General features: G+C 40.5%; 1 protein-coding gene across 1 annotated transcript in view; it reads left to right on the top strand.

Annotated features, from left to right (window-relative positions):
- plx (PTB_TBC1D1_like and TBC domain-containing protein plx) overlaps nucleotides 1-19319 on the top strand; it is a 60553-nt gene that overhangs the window by 30445 nt on the left and 10789 nt on the right. Inside the window, exons 5-18 of the mRNA XM_069501028.1 lie at nucleotides 6154-6332; nucleotides 6997-7096; nucleotides 7186-7326; nucleotides 7399-8217; nucleotides 8962-9163; nucleotides 9994-10116; nucleotides 10486-10601; nucleotides 12031-12122; nucleotides 12736-12871; nucleotides 13977-14100; nucleotides 15538-15637; nucleotides 17189-17307; nucleotides 17573-17719; nucleotides 18197-18361. Coding sequence (XP_069357129.1) covers nucleotides 6154-6332; nucleotides 6997-7096; nucleotides 7186-7326; nucleotides 7399-8217; nucleotides 8962-9163; nucleotides 9994-10116; nucleotides 10486-10601; nucleotides 12031-12122; nucleotides 12736-12871; nucleotides 13977-14100; nucleotides 15538-15637; nucleotides 17189-17307; nucleotides 17573-17719; nucleotides 18197-18361 — 2563 coding nt within the window. The remainder of the gene's footprint in view (nucleotides 1-6153; nucleotides 6333-6996; nucleotides 7097-7185; nucleotides 7327-7398; nucleotides 8218-8961; nucleotides 9164-9993; nucleotides 10117-10485; nucleotides 10602-12030; nucleotides 12123-12735; nucleotides 12872-13976; nucleotides 14101-15537; nucleotides 15638-17188; nucleotides 17308-17572; nucleotides 17720-18196; nucleotides 18362-19319) is intronic.

Raw genomic sequence — 19319 nt, 5'->3', positions numbered from 1 at the left:
GGTGCAACGGGTTTAAACCACCGACCTTTCGGAATTCACTCCTTACCCGTTGAGCTATAGGCTCTAAATTTAGATGAGGTGCAGCGGGTGGGGATTGATCATTGAACCGCCGCCGACCTTTCGGGATTCCAAATTTTAACAGTTGAGCTATTGACTATTGAGGCTCTATATTTAGATGAGATGTCTAATTAGATGTTTAAAACGCACATAACTCCGAAAAGTGAGATGTGCGTGCCCGGGATCGAACCCCCGACCTCCAAAATAGGAGGCGGACGCCCTAACCACTCGGCTATGACATCGCTAACATAATGTCTGGGCATTATAATTTTATTTATCACACTATACTGCGAGAACTACAAGAAGTATAAGTTGGGTATAAGTGCTTTCTGGGCTTTTCCCAATATAAAAAAAAACCTATTTGACCACAGTAATTAGCGTCTAAATAAAGCAACAGCTGATCGGTAGTATTTATTTATTTATTTTTATTTTTCATGTAAGTACCAAAATTGTAGTTACAAAGTAATAATAAATTAAGTTACATTGGAAATGCTTATCTCTAAACAGAAATTTGGGTATCAAATTTCTGAAGTCGCGTCAGTAAACCCATGGTCAAGGCACTCGGGGGCGGGGGCGAGATTCCCGGGGGAGGTGCAAATCCTGCCAGTTCAGAAAATTTTGACACTAATAGCTATTTCAATTTAATTACACATTAATGTTTATAGACGTTGATAAACAAAATCTCAGAGGAAGCTGTGGTTTGAGGCATCAACAACACGTATTTATTGTAACTACGAGGTTATTGAGTTATAATGTTACGCAGGATGTTTTAGCACTATTAATGATTTCAAGGTCAAAAGTTTGTAATAAAGGTTACTATTCGTATCTTACATCCGACTATACTCATGTCGACGTTAGCCCGACTAGTTTCGAACCCATCCGGGGTCCTTTTTTAAGGAGTCAGTTCGCGCACGCGTCGCGGTTGAGATCCCGCCGTCTTAACCGCGACGGTGCGGATGGGTGCGGTGGCATAAAAAAAAACCGGCCCAGTGCGAGTCAGGCTCGCGCAATGAGGGTTCCGTACTACAGTCGTATTTTTCGACATTTTGCACGATAATTCAAAAACTATTATGCATAAAAATCAATAAAAATCTGTTTTAGAATGTACAAGTGAAGACCTTTCATACGATACCCCACTTGATATAGTCACTCACTTCGAAAGTTGAAAATACTAATTATTAGTTCATGACCACACTTTAATTTTTTATAACAGCTATAAGATCTACCAAATTTCATGATTCTAGGTCAACGGGAAGTACCCTGTAGGTTTCTTGACAGACAGACAGACAGACAGACAACAAAGTGACAACAACAAAATGAGTCCTATAAGGGTTCCGCTTTTCCTTTTGAGGTACGAAACCCTAAAAAGGGTATAAGCTATCTCCTTTCTTCCCACCCCCCCCCCCCCCCTCCCCCCCTCACTCTATGGTGCTATAGCACCAATGCAAACTCATTGACGTCGGATTTGAAACGGGTCGTTCATTAGTATCTAAGAGGTGGGGCTGATTTGTTTGGTTTCTAAAGTTAAACCGTGAAAAATTTTGTTCACTTGACCATACCTATTATCTTGTCATTTATAGCGATGGATATAATATATGCGTTTTTCCAGAGAACAAGATGCATCCACACAGACCGTTTTTCACGTCGCACTCCGATACTTCGACGATTAATGTGAAACACTTGGTAAGATGGCCTTGTGGATGCGAGTAATTATTTAACCATGTTGTTTGATGCTATCTAACAGTATGATTATCTACTAAAACCTAAAATGTATTCCTATAAGTATTTCACTGAAACTAAACTTTATCAACAAACTTAGACCGCGATTACACCTGTAAGTTTTACTCACGTAAGTAGATTACGTACTTAATCTAAATAATATAAAAGGAAAAGGTGACGGAATGACTGACTGATCTATCAACGTACAGCTCAAACTACTAGACGGATTGAGCTGAAATTTGGCATGCAGATAGCTATTATGATGTAAGCATCCGCTGAGAAAGGATTTTTGAAAATTCAACCCCTAAGGGGGTGAAATAAGGGTTTGAAATTTGTGTAGTCCACGCAGACGAAGTCGTGAGCATAAGCTAGTTGACCATAAATTTTCTAAGGTAAATGACACAAGAGTGTTTACCTATACATTAGTAAATTTGTCGTAAGTTAATCATAAAAGCTACTTACGTGAGTAAAACTTACAGGTGTAATTGCGGTCTTATGGACGTCCCAAATTACGCCAGCCGTCTCTAATTAAGCTTAGAGGACTTCTGCCACAAAATAATATGTGTTTGTGTTATGAAAATATTTGAACGCATGTGTTTAAATAGTAGAATGATTAAGGAATAAACAAAAACTAACATTGAATATTCCTAGTAAAATAATAATAATTCATAGCTATACAGTCCACAACCCCAGTCGTATTGTCGCGAAGTCCTATCTGAAAGGGATACAAGCTTCGATTCCCACGCCGCCACTGACAGTCAACTTTTTCTTAGTTTTAAGATTAGAATACCTAGTACCTATTATTAATCTTGTGTATCTATGAGTCGTTGTTTTTTGTGCAGTTTAAAACTAAAGTAATCTTGGAATATAATCAAACAGGAAACTTCTCGAGTTTCGGGTAACTGATATACCTGCTTATAGGTATGCAGGTACTGTCTTTTCGATTAACAACAATAACTGATATGTTTGATTGATGAATAACATGGACTTTGTATGTGTGTGTGTGTGTGTGTGTGTGTGTGTCTCTCTCTCTCTCTCTCCCTCTGTGTGTTTGTTTGTTTGTACTCTTTCACGCAAAAATTACTAGACGGATTTGGCTGGTATTGGAATGGAGATGAATTTTACTTTGGATTAACACATACGCTACTTTTTAGGGTTCCGTACCTCAAAAGGAAAAACGGAACCCTTATAGGATCACTTTGTTGTCTGTCTGTCTGTCTGTCAAGAATCCTACAGGGTACTTCCCGTTGACCTAGAATCATGAAATTTGGCAGGTAAGTAGATCTTATAGCTTACATTTGGGGAAAAATCTGAAAACCGTGAATTTAGGGTTAGATCACACAAAAACAGGGTTAGACTCGCACTTGGCCGGTTTTTTATCATGTAAAATGCATGATTTCCAATATTTTAAAAATTACATCCACGCAGACGAAGTCGCGGGGCATTATCTAGTTGAGCATAAAACCACAAGGGTCAAGGAAAAACTTTGCGTACTTGCAACCTGCCACCATCTATTAACCTGCTAGTGACGTCAAATACCACGAGGCAGGCGAGCTTTCAATTAGCTATTATTGCTTGGCGACTAGATTCGCGGTCAACGTTAGAACTACCTATGGACTAAGAGCCCGCGAGGGCCAGACCTTCATTATTTTATAAAATCTGAGAGTTTCTCTGCGTATTGTTCCCAAGACAGGGAAGAACGATCAGTGACTATGAAGTTTGGATCATGTGGCTTTGGGAGGTAACAGGTAATAAAGGTGTTTTTGACGACCTCCCTGGCGCAGTGGTGAGCGCTGTGGTCTTATTAGTGGGAGGTCCCGGGTTCGATTCCTGGCAGGGGTTTGGAATTTTATAATTTCTAAATTTCTGGTCTGGTCTGGTGGGAGGCTTCGGCCGTGGCTAGTTACCACCCTACCGGCAAAGCCGTGCCGCCAAGCGATTTAGCGTTCCGGTACGATGCCGTATAGAAACCAAAGGGGTATGGGATTACTAAAAACTGCCATACCCCTTCCAGGTTAGCCCGCTATCATCTTAGACTGCATCATCACTTACCACCAGGTGAGATTGCAGTCAAGGGCTAACTTGTATGTGAATTAAAAAAAAATTTTTTTTTTCGTCAAAGTACAAAGTGCATTTTTTTTATTTTCTTCGGAATAGTATTAGAAATCACGTCATGCATTGCCATACACTTAGGCTGAGTTCTATAGAGCGCACTTTGACTTTACTCAGATTTAGATTGAGTTAAAACGAGACAGATTTATGTGAGAGATATACACCTGTCTTGTTTTAACTCTGTCTTAAGTCTAAGCAAAGTCAGAGTGCGCTCTATAGATTACACCCTTAGACTCGAGGCGACCCCCTGCCAGACACCCTCTAAGGGTGTCTTAAACTTTCGGCTTTATAAAATAACGAAGGTCTGGCCTTCGCTGGCTCTCTCTCTCTCTATTAGTTCAGATGCCAATCAAGGATACAATGTTTGTCAACAAACTTGTTAGATTGATATTGCTTCTTGTAATATTAGCTTCAATGTAGTATTTTCTCGGCATTTTCCGGCAATAAATTCTAGTATCACTACCCTTCACTATTCATATTATAAATATACGAAAGTGTGTTTGTTGGTTGATCCTTCAATCACGCAAAAACGGAGCAACTGATCGACGACGTAAGTACCTATAGTTAAAAATCTGCAGGTCGATCTCGTAAAACCTGCATCAATCATTATTACAATCTCAATTGTTGTTGTGATTCTTGTTGCAACAATGCGTTGTAGCTAGGGTTGCCAGGTCTTAAAGCCGAACAGACTAGTCAGTTTAGCCGGACATTTGGGTAAAAAGGCCGGACAACCTATTTTTTTTTGTCTTAGTATGTAGGTATAGGGTAATTCCGGGGGAGATGGCCCCACTAACTTTGAGGACTGATTGTCAATGAATTATAATAAATCAAACAGTTACTTTAATCACAAACGAAACTTTAATTATATCTGTTATCAAATGTTAACAATAACCAGTCTTAAAATAAACAAAAGTAATCAACCTGGCACGAAATAAAAAAACTTACGATTGGCCATCTCTCCCAGATTGTCCGGGTATGATGGCCATAGGAGTCGGGGAGAGATAGCCAGTACTCTTTTTCCCTTTCCCTTTGCCCTTACGTCCTTTCAACTCCTTCTTTTTCTTATTACCGCAGTCAGAGCACATATCCTCAAACTCCGTACAGTTTTCATGCGTCCAAAGCATACAAATATTACATTGCAGCCAGTCTTCGACGAGTTGGGTCTTGTGATAATTTTATCCACAACCTCAACTGTTATCTTCTTCGTTGTCTTCATTCTCACTTTCAGAAGTATCACAAAGGGAGAAGGGAACTTCTTCACAGCTACTGTCTGAGATCCTCCGAATGGCTTTGCGTTTTCTAACAATAGGCCATCTATCCCGATTGTCCGGGAGAGATGGCCATATGAATTAAAAAAAGAAACACGCAACTATGATTTATAATTTATAGGTTAAAATGCGTGGAAACTTAATTACTTTACAATAACTGTGCTAAAACATGCAAATATTGTAAAATCTTTTTGCCACCACGTATTATGATAACCCCCTGCCTTATATGAAATGTTTAATCAACCAAAAAAGTGGAATTTACTTACATTTTTGACAAAAACTCACGGAAACCTGTCGCCGGTCGCGAAAGGAAGCGTACTAAACTGATATTAGTGCCATTTACTGTCTACTTGTCGATTTTTTATGTATTGGCCATCTCTACCGTACGGCCATCTCCCCCGGAATTACCCTAACACTAGATAGACTAGATAGACATCCACTGCTGGACATAGGTCTCTTGTAGGGACTTCCACACGCCACACTCTTGCGCCGCCTGGATCCAGCGGGTCCCTGCGACTCGTCTGATGTCGTCCGTCCATCTAGTTTGGGTCTTCCAACGCTGCGTCTTCCGGTGCGAGGTCGCCATTCCAGCACCTTGGGACCCCAACGTCTATCGGTTGTACGAACTATGTGCCCTGCCCATTGCCAGTTCAGCTTCGCAACCCGTTGAGCTATGTCGGTTACTCTAGTTCTCCTACGGATCTCCTGATTTCTGATTTGGTCACGTAGAGAAACTCCAAGCATCTCTCTCTCTCCATCGCCCGCTGAGTGACTCTGAGCTTTCTTATGACTTTTTATCATTTACCTTAAAATCTTCTTAAATTCTAATAAAAGCATAACAAAATTAAATGTATCAGTCTTTTTTTTCAATAATCATTCATACTATTGCAATTTTAAATGGAAAACGATTTTCAGATTATTTCCTTTACTTGTGCTAAAAGACACCTAACTACACCTGCCAGTTATTAACAGAAATTATACATAATTTCTATTTCAGGTGACAGATCTCTTCACCCAGATGCGGGACCCGTCCCCTGGGGCGCCCAGCCCCAAGGGTGGTTCTACGGGCTCCCTGAATGTGATGAGGAACGCGGGCTTCCAGCAGCAGAACGGCGCCGAGCACTACCCCTGGAGCAACCCAGCCATATCGCTGCCAGGGAACTGCAGTTCCAATCTGTAGGTACCATTGCAATCTATCAAGCTGTGATAGCCTAGTGGTTAGGACGTCCGCCTTCTAATCGGAGGATCTATCAACGCACAGCTCAAACTACTGGACGGATCGGGCTGAAATTTGGCATGCAGATAGCTATTATGACGTAGGCATCCGCTAAGAAAGGATTTTTGAAAATTCAACCTCCAAGGGGGTGAGATAGGAGTTTAAAATTTGTGTAGTCCACGCGGACAAATTCACGAGCATAAGCTAGTCAAATTGTAAAAAAGAAGTTACGCTATGAACTCTTACCACACTTTGTGTGATTCAGTAAATGAATGATACTGTAAGGTCGTTGAGGTCAAATGGAAATACACGGACTCGAGAAATTACTTTAAGTTTGACCTGATCTCTGTAGTATTAACTCCGTGCTTGCTTACCTGAAGTAGAGTTTGGAAGAGCGGAAAACTTGTAGGTACCAAGCTCTTGTAAGGCATAATGAAGCAGGGCCGCGATTGCGGTAGAATGACAGCTACAATATCACGATCGCAATCACCTCTGATTGGTCGACGCCCGCTCACTATTGGCTACAATGCATTGTTGCAACAAGAATCGCACAAATTCAGCCAATCACAACAATTGAGATTGTTGGTGCAGGTTTTACGAAATCGACGTACTGGTTGTTTTCAGGAGCAATGAGTCTTCCGGGTTGGTGCGTAGTGTGAGCAACGCATCTGCCCTGACATCGTTATGCGCTGATCTCTCTCCTTCGGATTCGCATTTCTTTGAGGTTAGTACTAAAACCAAAAGTTTTTGGTGATTCCGGTTATAATAATCCCTACTCCAGAACATACAATTTTATTGGTTTCTTCCTTTCAGGTTCTATACATAGGGAAAGTGCGCATATCACAAAGAAAGGTTCCAGAATCTCTAATAGATGATGCTCTACACAAATTTGCACAACATGAGGCCGATAAAGTAAAAAATTCGAGGCGGCACAGTTTATTGCCTTCTTCAGGGGTACGAATTTACTTTTAAAATTTTATGGATAACCATTTGAAACAATTTCATCATATCATAATATTTTTTCAGGATTCTCAAGACAGTAGTGATTCTGGAGAAAACATTAAAGGCTCGCACGAAAAGGCAATGCAACGATATGTACAAAACAATAATAATCTTATACCAAGTACAACACCTTTAGAACCAGACAAAAGCAATCCTTGGAAGAGTGTTGATAATATTCCAAAACTTGAAAACAATGAAGTAGACGAAGAGTTCGATACGTTCAGTAAAGAGAGACTTGACAAGAAAACTAAAAATCCATTGCCTTTAGAGCCTTCAGTATTAATAGTCAATATACCAAAAAACAACTTAGGTACTGTTGATGAGGATGAGGAAAAACATGACGAAAATTTACGGAAGTCACCAAATGTTACTCCAATCCATACGTCTAGTTTAATCAATTTAGAGAAAACTATAAATAAAAAAGTTCCCATTCCAAATGTTATAGACAACAATAACCCTTTTAATCGTATCACAGAACAGGTTGATCCATTACTTAACATTCCTATTGGAATTCAAAACCAAATCGATAATACAACAGCGAAAACAGCAATAGACTCCAATGTAGCATTTACAGAGACAAACGACACAACCAAACAGACTTTTGCAGAAAATAAATCTGTATTAAACAATAAGCATGCTGAATCTAAAACAAAGGATTTGAAAAAAATAAGTTTTCAAGAAATACCTGTAAAATCAAACGAAACAGTCAATGAAAAGAAGAAACAGGTTTTGGCAGAAAACAAACCATTCATGAGAGACAGGTCTGCATCGATTGGTACTTTGAATTTGAAGACACCATTGGCTCATTTGATTGGAGAGCAAAATCGGACAATGCTGTTTCAGGTAATAATATTTTATGGCTTATTCTCTTAGGTGTCTGTGACGTATTATTTCTTCTTTCATATTATAGCATGGCCTGTAACAAAATAAGGGAAAATATCTGCTTGTATTTATTTAATGGTGTTTCTATTCAATGTAAATAATAATTATGGTATTAGGCGTGGTAGAATATCTGAAAATCCTTTCTTAATGGGAAAACTTAAGACCACATTAAAAACGTTACTTTATACAAGTTTATACATGTTTCTAGGCCCAATGTTTGGCGCTGTATATTAGCTTCATCATCATCAACCAATAGACGCCCGCTGCTGGACATAGGTCTCTTGTACACGCCACGGTCTTGCACCTCAAGGGGGGTCCGCTATTCCAGCACCTTGGGACCCCTAAGTCTAGCGGTTTTTCGAAATTTCGAATTGCCACTTCACCTTCGCAAGTCGCAACCCGTTGAGCTATGTCGGTTACTCTGTTACTCCTACGTATGAACGTACCTCCTCATTGCTGATTTGATCACGTAGTGAAACTCCAAGCATAGCTCTCTCTATCACCCGCTGAGTGACTCTGAGCTTTCTTATTCCCATACAAAAGATTCGTAATAATACTTAAAAGTCAATTTGAACTTTAATACCATACCATAAAGTTTAAGTATTAGTGGAAGGGTTCCGGGAAGGCAAAACAATAAAGAATCGACTGTTAGGCGGTACGAAGTTGGCCGGGTGAGCTAGTTATGTATAGATTTGTATTTTCCAGGTCGGTAGATCAGAACTACGTCTAATCAGCCCGGATAGAAAGCAAATTCTTCTTCACAGAGCGTTCAAGGACGTGGCCAGCTGCGTGTTAGGGAGAGCCAACAGGGAGCACTTCGGCTTTGTGTGTCGAGAGACTAATGACAGCTATGCGTGCTATGTGTTCAAGTGTGAGAGTGACTCGGTTGCCACTGAGGTTGTTAATGGTGAGTTTAATCTATTTAACCGCTTAAATAGTGTTAAAAATAGATTAGGTAGTACACGAAATTTTTAAGTTACTTAAGTTAGATAGAATATTTGAGCCTCAATAGCTCAACCGGTATAGGAGTGGACTGAAAACCGCAAGGTCGACGGTTCAAACCCCACCCGTTGCACTATTGTCGTACCTACTCCTAGCACAAGCCTGACGCTTAATTGGAGAGGAAAGGGGAATATTAGTCATTTAATATGGCTAATATTCTTTAAAAAAATAATATTAGGTAGAATCATCATCATCATCATCATCAACCGATACACGTCCACTGCTGGACATAGGTAGAATATCCTAATCCTAATTCTTATCCTAATCCTAATATAATATTATTATAAATGTGAAAGTGTGGATGTTTGGATGTTTGTTACGCAATCACGCAAAAACGGCTGAACGGATTTGGATGAAATTTGGAACGGAGATAGATTATACCCTGGATTAACGCATAGGCTACTTTTTATCCCGGAACATTAAAGAGTTCCCGCGGGATTTTGAAAAATGTAAATCCACACGGACCTAGTCGCGGGCTAGTTGGGATTGTCAGTCTAGTCTAGTCTTGTCTTCTCTACTCTCTTCAGGCTAGTCTTGCTATAAAAATACTTAATTACTTTCCATTATTTAAATAATATCTGTCCCGGCTTTACATCGCAATCGGCAATCGCGACGCGTGCGCGAACTGACTCCCTTAAAAAAGCACCCCGGATGGGTTCGAAACTAGTCGGGCTAACGTCGACTAAACACGTGAGTAAAGCCGGGACAGATATTATAAATACTTAATTGATCCAGCAATCAGGCAAGCTTTCGTGGCGCACGCGGAACTGGTGAAGAAATCAAGGGACAAGTCTCCCAACATGACCTGCGAACACTGCCCGATGTTATGGTACCATAGACTATGCCACGATATAGAAGGTACATCTAATCCATACTAATATCCATACTTAATATTATAAATGTCAAAGTGTGTCTGTCTGTCTGTCTGCTACATTTTCACGGCTCAACCGTTCAACCGATTTTGACGAAATTTGGTACAGAGATAGCTTGCATCCCGGGGAAGGACATAGGCTACTTTTTATCCCAGACAATCAAAGAGTTCCTATGGGATTTTTAAAAACCTAAATCCACGCGTACGAAGTCGCGGGTATCAGCTACTAAAAAATGAAAATAAAAATGCTACTGAGAATTTTTTAACAGAAAATCCCAATGACTCTTGACCCGACCCAGGATTCAAACCTGGGACCTCATGATCTGCACTTACTGCAATAAAGATTGTCTCAACAGGTATGAATGAGAAGAAAACTCACGCGTTCATACTTCGTCGTATCGAACAGTTGCCTGAAGAGGAACAGGATCTCATTGTCACTAAGTATCAAGGAGGGACTAATCATATCTATGAGGTAATAGGACTTATAATAACTATCATCATCATGATCAGCCCATCACCGGCTCACTACAGAGCACGGGTCTCCTCTCAGAGTGAGATGGGTTTTGGTCGTAGTCTACCACGCTGGCCATGTGCGGATTGGCAGACTTCACACACCTTTGAGAACATTATGGAGAACTCTCAGGCATGCAGGTTTCCTCACGATGTTTTCCTTTCCTTTAACGAAAGCAAGTGGTATTTAATTAATTAAAACGCACATAACTCGGAAAAGTTAGAGGTGCCCGGGATCGAACCCCCGACCTCCGATTAGAAGGCGGACGTCCTATCACAGCTTACTAATAACTATGCTTTAGTTCAAATATATTATCTTTACCATCACTAGCTTATGCTCGCGACTTCGTCCGCTGCACTACACAAATTTTAAACCCCAATTTCTCCTTAGGGGTTGAATTTTCAAAAATCCTTTCTTAGCGGATGCCTACGTCATAATAGCTATCTGCATGCTTTTCAGCCCGATCCGTCCAATAGTTTGAGCTGTGTGTTGTTAGATCAGTCAGTCAGTCAGTCAGTCAGTCACCTTTTATATATTTAAGATATCCCAACCTAAGTGATCAACCAATCGCTAGCCCATTATTGAGCACGGTACCATTATCCTCTCAGAATGAGAATGGCTTATGTCCGCCAGGCTGGCCCAATGCGGATCCATCAACATCATCATTATGAGCATGTGGCGGTTGCCACAGTACAAACTAGATGGCGCTGTTCAATCAATGACGTAGTCCCGAACAAATGTACCGCCGACAGTACTCGCACTAACAGAGTGTTCTGCAATCGACTATATATAGAAGTTTCAAGATACAACCGTCGGCCCAGCTGGCGCTACCGAGCACAACCAACCGCTCGGTGGGAGATCTCCCCTTTGGTACGGTCGAGCCCGCACACCGCTCCCGTACAAGCAGATAGACGTCCATTGTTAGACATAGCTTGTAGGAATTTCCACACGCCACAGTCTTGCGCCGCCGCAATCTAACGGCTCTCTGCGACTGCCCACCTAATGCAGGTCTTCCAACGCGCTTAGAGATCCCAGCGTCTATCGGTTGTACGAAGTATGTGCCCTGCCCATTGCCACTTCAGCTTCGCAACCCGTTGAGCTATGTCGGTTACTCTAGTTCTCCTGCGGATCTTCTCCTTTCTGTCTTTCTACAATATCAAGCTAGTGCGGATTGACATGGAACAGGTAGTTATATTGTGCCATGCAGAAAATCATTTTAAAGCATTATTTTGCAAATACTTTCCTAACAAAACAGCGTTGAATGATTTATTTTTATATTAAAGATGTTTGTGAATATAGTTCAATATGTGACACATTTTGATTTCATAATCAGCATTTTAAGATATGAGCGTAGATAAATTTATTAGGTAAAATTGAACTTATTTATTAGGTGAGTGAACACAACGCATTCCTGATGATGCTGCTGCGGGCGCATTGCGAGTCGAAGCAGTTGAGACATGTTCATGATACTGCAGAAAATAGGTAAACACTACTTTTTTTAAAATATTAATTTTAAAGTAAAAATATAACGTATCGTTATTCGAAAAGTACCTACATACGTGTAAATTCCTCTTTACCTTCTCGTTGACTCCTCGTTAGTAATTTGAACCGCTAGGATATAGAACGCCCTTCCGATATCAGTTTCTCACCTTCAAGTCAAGAGTGAATAGGCATCTTCTAAACGCACCTCACCTTTGGCTGCATCAACACTTACCAGCAGCTCTGATTGCAGCCAAGCCAGTCAGTCAGTCAGCCAGCCAGTCTAAATACTCTCTACTGTAAATTTAAAAAAAAATTATGGTACCTAAAGGCATTAAGTTTTTGATCCGTCATAATTTATAGGAGGTTATAGTTTCTATAAATAACTAGCTGCCCTGGCGAAATTCGTACCGCCTAACAGTCGATTCTTTTTCAGGATTTTTTTAAATTTTTTCTCGCCGTAAGAACCATCCTCGTACTTCAAGGAATATTATGAAAAAAGAATTAGCGAATACGGTTCAGCTGTTCTTGAGATTTGCGATCAGCAACCTGTCATTTAGCGATTCATTTATATATATAGAGATTAATATTGATTTTACTCTTTCACGATTTCTAGATCAGAGTTCCTCAATCAATACCTGGGAGGCAGTACGATATTCATGAAAGCGAAACGTTCTCTGTCAAGCGGCTTCGACCACTTGCTGAAACGACGACAGAGCAAGGAAGAAGTCTTTCCTCCAGCTATGAAAAAGGTAACTACAGTAGAAACTCGATTATCCGGCCTTCGGTTATACGGATTCGCGATTATCCGGACTATCAACCGAAAATTGTTCGGAAAAGTGCGAGTCAGACTCGCGCACCGAGGGTTCCATACTCGGGTATTTTTTCCGCCATTTTGTACGATAAATCAAAAACTACTATGCATAAAAATAGACATAAATTCTGTTTCACTGGCTCACTACAGAGCACAGGTCTCCTCTCAGAGAAAATTAATAGTTTAAATCAATTCTTATTATTTCATTTTATATTATTTGTATGCGTTGCTTTATTGCAAACAATAAATCCATTTAATGTTTTATATAATTTTGAATTATTAAAACACTGATTTTATAAACCTAAACACATTATTAATACATCGATCATTAATACATTACTAACATCATTAATACAACGATGTTTATTACATATCTAAATATATAAAAGGAAAAGGTGACTGACTGACTGACTGACTGACTGACTGACTGACTGACTGACTGACTGACTGATCTATCAACGCACAGCGCAAACTACTGGACGGATCGGGCTGAAATTTGGCATGCAGATAGCTATTATGACGTAGGCATCCGCTAAGAAAGGATTTTTGAAAATTCAACCCCTAAGGCTGCCTGTCCACTGGTGCGGAGCGGAGCGGAGATGTGTATAGTTGACTAATCAGAGTTTTTTGAGATGACGGAATAAAATTATCACGTTATTTACCGACATTCTGATTGGTTTGCCCAACACATCTCCGCTCCGCTCCGCACCAGTGGACAGGTAGCCTTAGGAGGTGAAATAGGGGTTTGAAATTTGAGTAGTCCACGCGGACGAAGTCGCGAGCATAAGCTAGTGTTTTATATAATTTTGAATTATTAAAACACTGATTTTATAAACCTAAACACATTATTAATACATCGATCATTAATACATTACTAACATCATTAATACATCGAATATGTTTATTACATATATATTTATAAAATGTCAAAAAATGCTTTCTGGGATAGTTTCTTCTATGCGAGTAAGAACAACTAAACCACTATTCCGTTCGCATGAGCAAAGGAATCTGTATGGAAAAGTCAAAATTTTTGTATTTTATAGGAGCCTTCCCCAATCCCGCCCCCGCTGGTGCTGGAAACAGCTTCTTCTGACAACAACAGCGGTGACTTTGCCACCCCGGACAGACAACGAGGCAAATCTATGACTCCAGGGTATATGGATGACAGTGAGTAATTTCATATAACATACAATAAACATAGCTTCTCAAAGAACCTATAGACGTTGAGATCCCAAAGATCTTGAATGGCGACCCCGTAACGGAAAACGTAACACCTTTTACCAAGAAGTTTCACTGGCTTTCTTCACTGTTTTTTAACCGACTTCAAAAAAAGGAGGAGGTTCTCAATTCGTCGGAATCTTTTTTTTATTTTTTTTTATTTTTTATGTATGTTCCCTGATTACTCGAAGACGCCTGGACCGATTTTGAAAATTCTTTTTTTGTTTGAAAGGGTATACTTCAAAGTTGGTCCCATTTAAATTTGGTGAAGATCTGATGAACATCTTCGAAGATAGATACTGGAACTCCTCAACGGATAAGAGTAAATTGCTCGCGATCAGTGTAATAGCTTAGTAAACAGTAGATTTTTAACCAGTCATAGCATAATTCCATGGGATCACTAAAAATTGTGAAATAAAATTTTTTTACAAAAAAAAATAAAAACCGACTTCGATACACAAACACTAAAAATTGAAAAATAATTTAACTTATTACCGAATATATTATGTATACAAGAGTTAATATAGTTCCATAATAATATTTTTGGGGTCGGTGCCAATGAGGTGCCATTGTGGAGTCTCATTAAAATATGAAGTCTAGACGATTCGCGCAGCTAAAGCTAATTGGCACCAGCACCAAAAAATATTATTATGGAACTATATTAACTCTTGTATACATAATATATTCGGTAATAAATTAAATTATTTTTCAATTTTTAGTGCTTGGGTATCGAAGTCGGTTTTTATTTTTTTTAGCTTAAAGGGCTTATTCCACCTTCCTAAATAAGACGTCTTATAGTAATATCTGCAGGGCGATTGTCTAAAACCTGCATCAATCATTGTTACAATCTCAATTGTTCCGATTGGCTGAATTTGTGCGATTCTTGTTACAACAATGCATTGTGGCCAATAGTGAGCGAGCATTAACCAATCAGAGATGATTGCGATTGTGACATTGTAGCTGTCAAACAACCGCGGTAGGGCAGCTGGTATAGTTATCGTCAAACTAGCCAATTTTGTCACTCAATGATACTTTGCCCAAAAAGCAATTTATAAGCAAATTCGCTATGTACTTAGGTATTTTTTTTTTGATAAATCATTCGATTCATCGTCATCGATTTTTCATCCAAATAATAACTCTTGAAAATACGTGGAAAATACCATGACTATAATAATTTAAGGCTATCTTGGCCTAGGTTTCAAAATTTTGATACGAAATTGAGACTGTGGGCGCCTCTAAGCGTAGGCGCAACACTTTTTGTGAGTTGTTGAAAGGCAAAGAGAGAGAGAGAAAGAAGGAAGAGCGGTTTTCATTTAATGGAGCTATGGAGTAAAATATAGGAGGAGTTTTAGGTCAATAATTGAAAATTAAAAAAAATTGTTGCAGATCAGCCGTCTACTCCAAAAGCAAACAATGTATCATTTGACGAAGTCGTCGAAGAAATCAAAGACGACACCTCTACAGTGAACTCTCCTATGATGGACATGTAAGTGATATTGGTGTTACTACATGACTTCCTAAAATGTACGTATTCTATACTTACTGCCGTACTCAGAGTAGCTTAATCGTTACTTAAGTTTAGTTCAAACGAGACAGAGCTATATCTCTCACATAAATCTGTCTTGTTTTAACTCAATCTTAAGTAACGATTAGCGACTCTGAGTACGGCTGTTTATCTATCTTTTTAAGTAACAATTCCTTATACTTGATAGTCACTCAGATTTTTTTTCGGATAGAAGTAACATTCGCGTCCGTATTTAAAATGGTCACCAAACAAACCATCTGTTTTGAGGTAGCCATCTTTTTTCGAGGTTTTTTTTTTCAGTATAAACACGTTTTAAACACGCTGGTGGCTATTTCAGCGTTTTTAGGGTTCCCTACCTCAGAAGGAAAAACGGAACCCTTATAGGATCACTTTGTTGTCTGTCTGTCTGTCGGTCTGCCAAGAAACCTACAGGGTACTTCCAATTGACCTAGAATCATGAAATTTGGCAGGTAGGTAGGTCTAATAGCAGACATTAAGGGAGACATCTGAATCTGTTTTTTAAGATGCCTACTGTGCCTAAGGTTATAGTTTAACTGACAACGATATTTCTAACAGCTTCCTCAAAGTGAGCGACTCGCGACCAGTGGCGACGGCAAGCGGCAGTGAATCCGACGCTACGTGGCGACAAGCCATCTACGAGAAGGTTGTCCACACACCGGCTATTGAACAAGAAGGTACTTTATAGTTTAACTACAACGATAATTCCAATAGCTTCCTCAAAGTGAGCGACTCGCGACCAGTGGCGACGGCAAGCGGCAGTGAATCCGACGCTACGTGGCGACAAACCATCTATGAGAAAGTTGTCTACACACCGGCTATTGAACAAGAAGGTACTTTATAGTTTAACTACAACGATAATTCCAATAGCTTCCTCAAAGTGAGCGACTCGCGACCAGTGGCGACGGAAAGCGGCAGTGAATCCGACGCTACGTGGCGACAAGCCATCTACGAGAAGGTTGTCCACACACCGGCTATTGAACAAGAAGGTACTTTATAGTTTAACTACAACGATAATTCCAATAGCTTCCTCAAAGTGAGCGACTCGCGACCAGTGGCGACGGAAAGCGGCAGTGAATCCGACGCTACGTGGCGACAAGCCATCTATGAGAAAGTTGTCTACACACCGGCTATTGAACAAGAAGGTACTTTATAGTTTAACTACAACGATAATTCCAATAGCTTCCTCAAAGTGAGCGACTCGCGACCAGTGGCGACGGAAAGCGGCAGTGAATCCGACGCTACGTGGCGACAAGCCATCTACGAGAAGGTTGTCCACACACCGGCTATTGAACAAGAAGGTACTTTATAGTTTAACTACAACGATAATTCCAATAGCTTCCTCAAAGTGAGCGACTCGCGACCAGTGGCGACGGCAAGCGGCAGTGAATCCGACGCTACGTGGCGACAAGCCATCTACGAGAAGGTTGTCCACACACCGGCTATTGAACAAGAAGGTACTTTATAGTTTAACTACAACGATAATTCCAATAGCTTCCTCAAAGTCAGCGACTCGCGACCAGTGGCGACGGAAAGCGGCAGTGAATCCGACGCTACGTGGCGACAAGCCATCTACGAGAAGGTTGTCCACACACCGGCTATTGAACAAGAAGGTACTTTATCTGTCTGTCTGTCTGTCTGAACGGGCTAATTTTCGGATCAGCTAAACCTATTTTGACGTGACTTTCACAGACAAGTAGAGAATTAACCAAGGAGTAACAAAGGCTACTTCGACTTTCATATAAGGAGTTGTGTTTTTCTACCTATGTACACCGAATTTTTTTATAAAATAACGAAGCTTTAGCCCTCACGTGCTCTTAGTCCATTATAAAAGTGTATATGACAATGAAGATGGCTAACCATGATAGTTATTTTCAGGTGATTCAAACCAAAAGGACTTGCTGGGTCATCCGTTGGCATCCTCAGGAAAGCGGACCAAGGAACAGCTGAGGGAGCTGTGGAAAATGGCCATAGACCAGACCATCTTACTCGTTCGAATGGAAAAAGAAAACGCAAAGTTAAAAGGTAGGCAACAAGAACTAGCGGTTCGAATTTGATAAGGATTAATACTGTATTGCAAAAAAGCCATTATTTCGCGTACAAAGTAAAGGATAAAAATTATTATTGTGGCTTATCCCTAAGAGGTAGGTAGACCACTGCGGACTTTTTTGTAGACCTTTTTAAGGGGTCCAATACTGTAGTACATTATTTTGATCTATTTCATAGGCTTCAGTCAACGTTTGGAATGTAAGCGCAAAAAAATGTGTTTATTTACGACATCAAATTAGAAACCTCTAAAATTATCAGTGTTTCCCTACTATATTATGCATGTATTATACATATAAATCTTCCTCTTGAATCACTCTATCTATTAAAAAAACCGCATCAAAATCCGTTGCGTAGTTTTAATGATCTAAGCATACATAGGGACAGACAGCGGGAAGCGACTTTGTTTTAACTATGTAGTGATATGGAGAATGTATAAAGAAGTTTTTGTTGCAGAGAGGGAAGAGTCCTCAGCAGTCCGTCGTATAAAGCTGGAGTACACCGAGCTCGGTTCGTGCGACACCGGCGTGTCTCTCATGTGGGACTCGCTACTGGCGAGAGATCCGTCACAGCCTGTCGCTAAAGTTGACAGGCATATGCTGACCCAAGCTGTGAGACAAGGCAAGCCTCTAAAATTTTTTGGATTATACTTTTTAAATTTATCTGTACGGGAGCGGTGTGCTGGCTCGACCGTACCAAAGGAAGATCTCCCACCGAGCGGTTGGTTGTGCTCGGTAGCGCCAGCTGGGCCGACGGTTGTATCTTGAAACTTCCATATATAGTCCAGATTGCAGAAAACTCAGTTAGTGCGAGTACTGTCGGCGGTATATTTGTTCGGGACTACGTCGTGAAATGTTTTTGATTGAACAGCGCCATCTAGTTGCATCTGTGGCAACCGCCACATATCTATACAGAAGGGGAAATCCTCATGGACACCCAAAGGGTAGTGCGGCGGGGTGATTACGTATCTCGCGACAGCCTTGCCACAGGCGTAAATCTCGCAATCATTGCTGTCAAACGTCTGGCTAGAGAGAGACAGCAATAGCCACAAAGCAAAATAAGAAGAAGAGAAACAGCAAATGAACTGTCGCATTGCTACTGCTGTCGCGTTGCTGTCGCTACTGCAACGTTTTACGTAATCACCCCACCGGACTCTTACCGGCTGAAACCCCCTTCTGTCTCCTTGTTGGGTGGGTCCGCCTTTCAGCCTAAACACGGCAACATTGTTGTCTATTTTATTCCTACTTATCTTGTTTTTCTCTTCCTCTATTTAGCTTATTATTTTTGTTATAAATACTATCTGTCCCGGCTTACTCACGTGTGTAGTCGACGTAAACCGCGGCGCGTGCGCGGACGGACTCCCTTGAAAAAGGACCCCGGATGGGTTCGAAACTAGTCGTGCTAACGTCGACTACACACGTGAGTAAGCCGGGACAGATAGTATTTATAATGGAAATCACTCACGGTAGCGCTAAAATATTATTTTTGTGTAAAAAGCTTGGAGTGTGGTGGTTCTTGGCAGAACATGCGTGGCTGTGCATCTCGCCGCCACACCTCGCCCACTTCCCAGATTACAACG

This window comes from Maniola hyperantus, chromosome 9, assembly GCF_902806685.2.
Source record: "Maniola hyperantus chromosome 9, iAphHyp1.2, whole genome shotgun sequence".
Lineage (NCBI taxonomy): Eukaryota > Metazoa > Arthropoda > Insecta > Lepidoptera > Nymphalidae > Maniola > Maniola hyperantus.
This window is presented reverse-complemented; position numbering and strand designations above follow the sequence as displayed.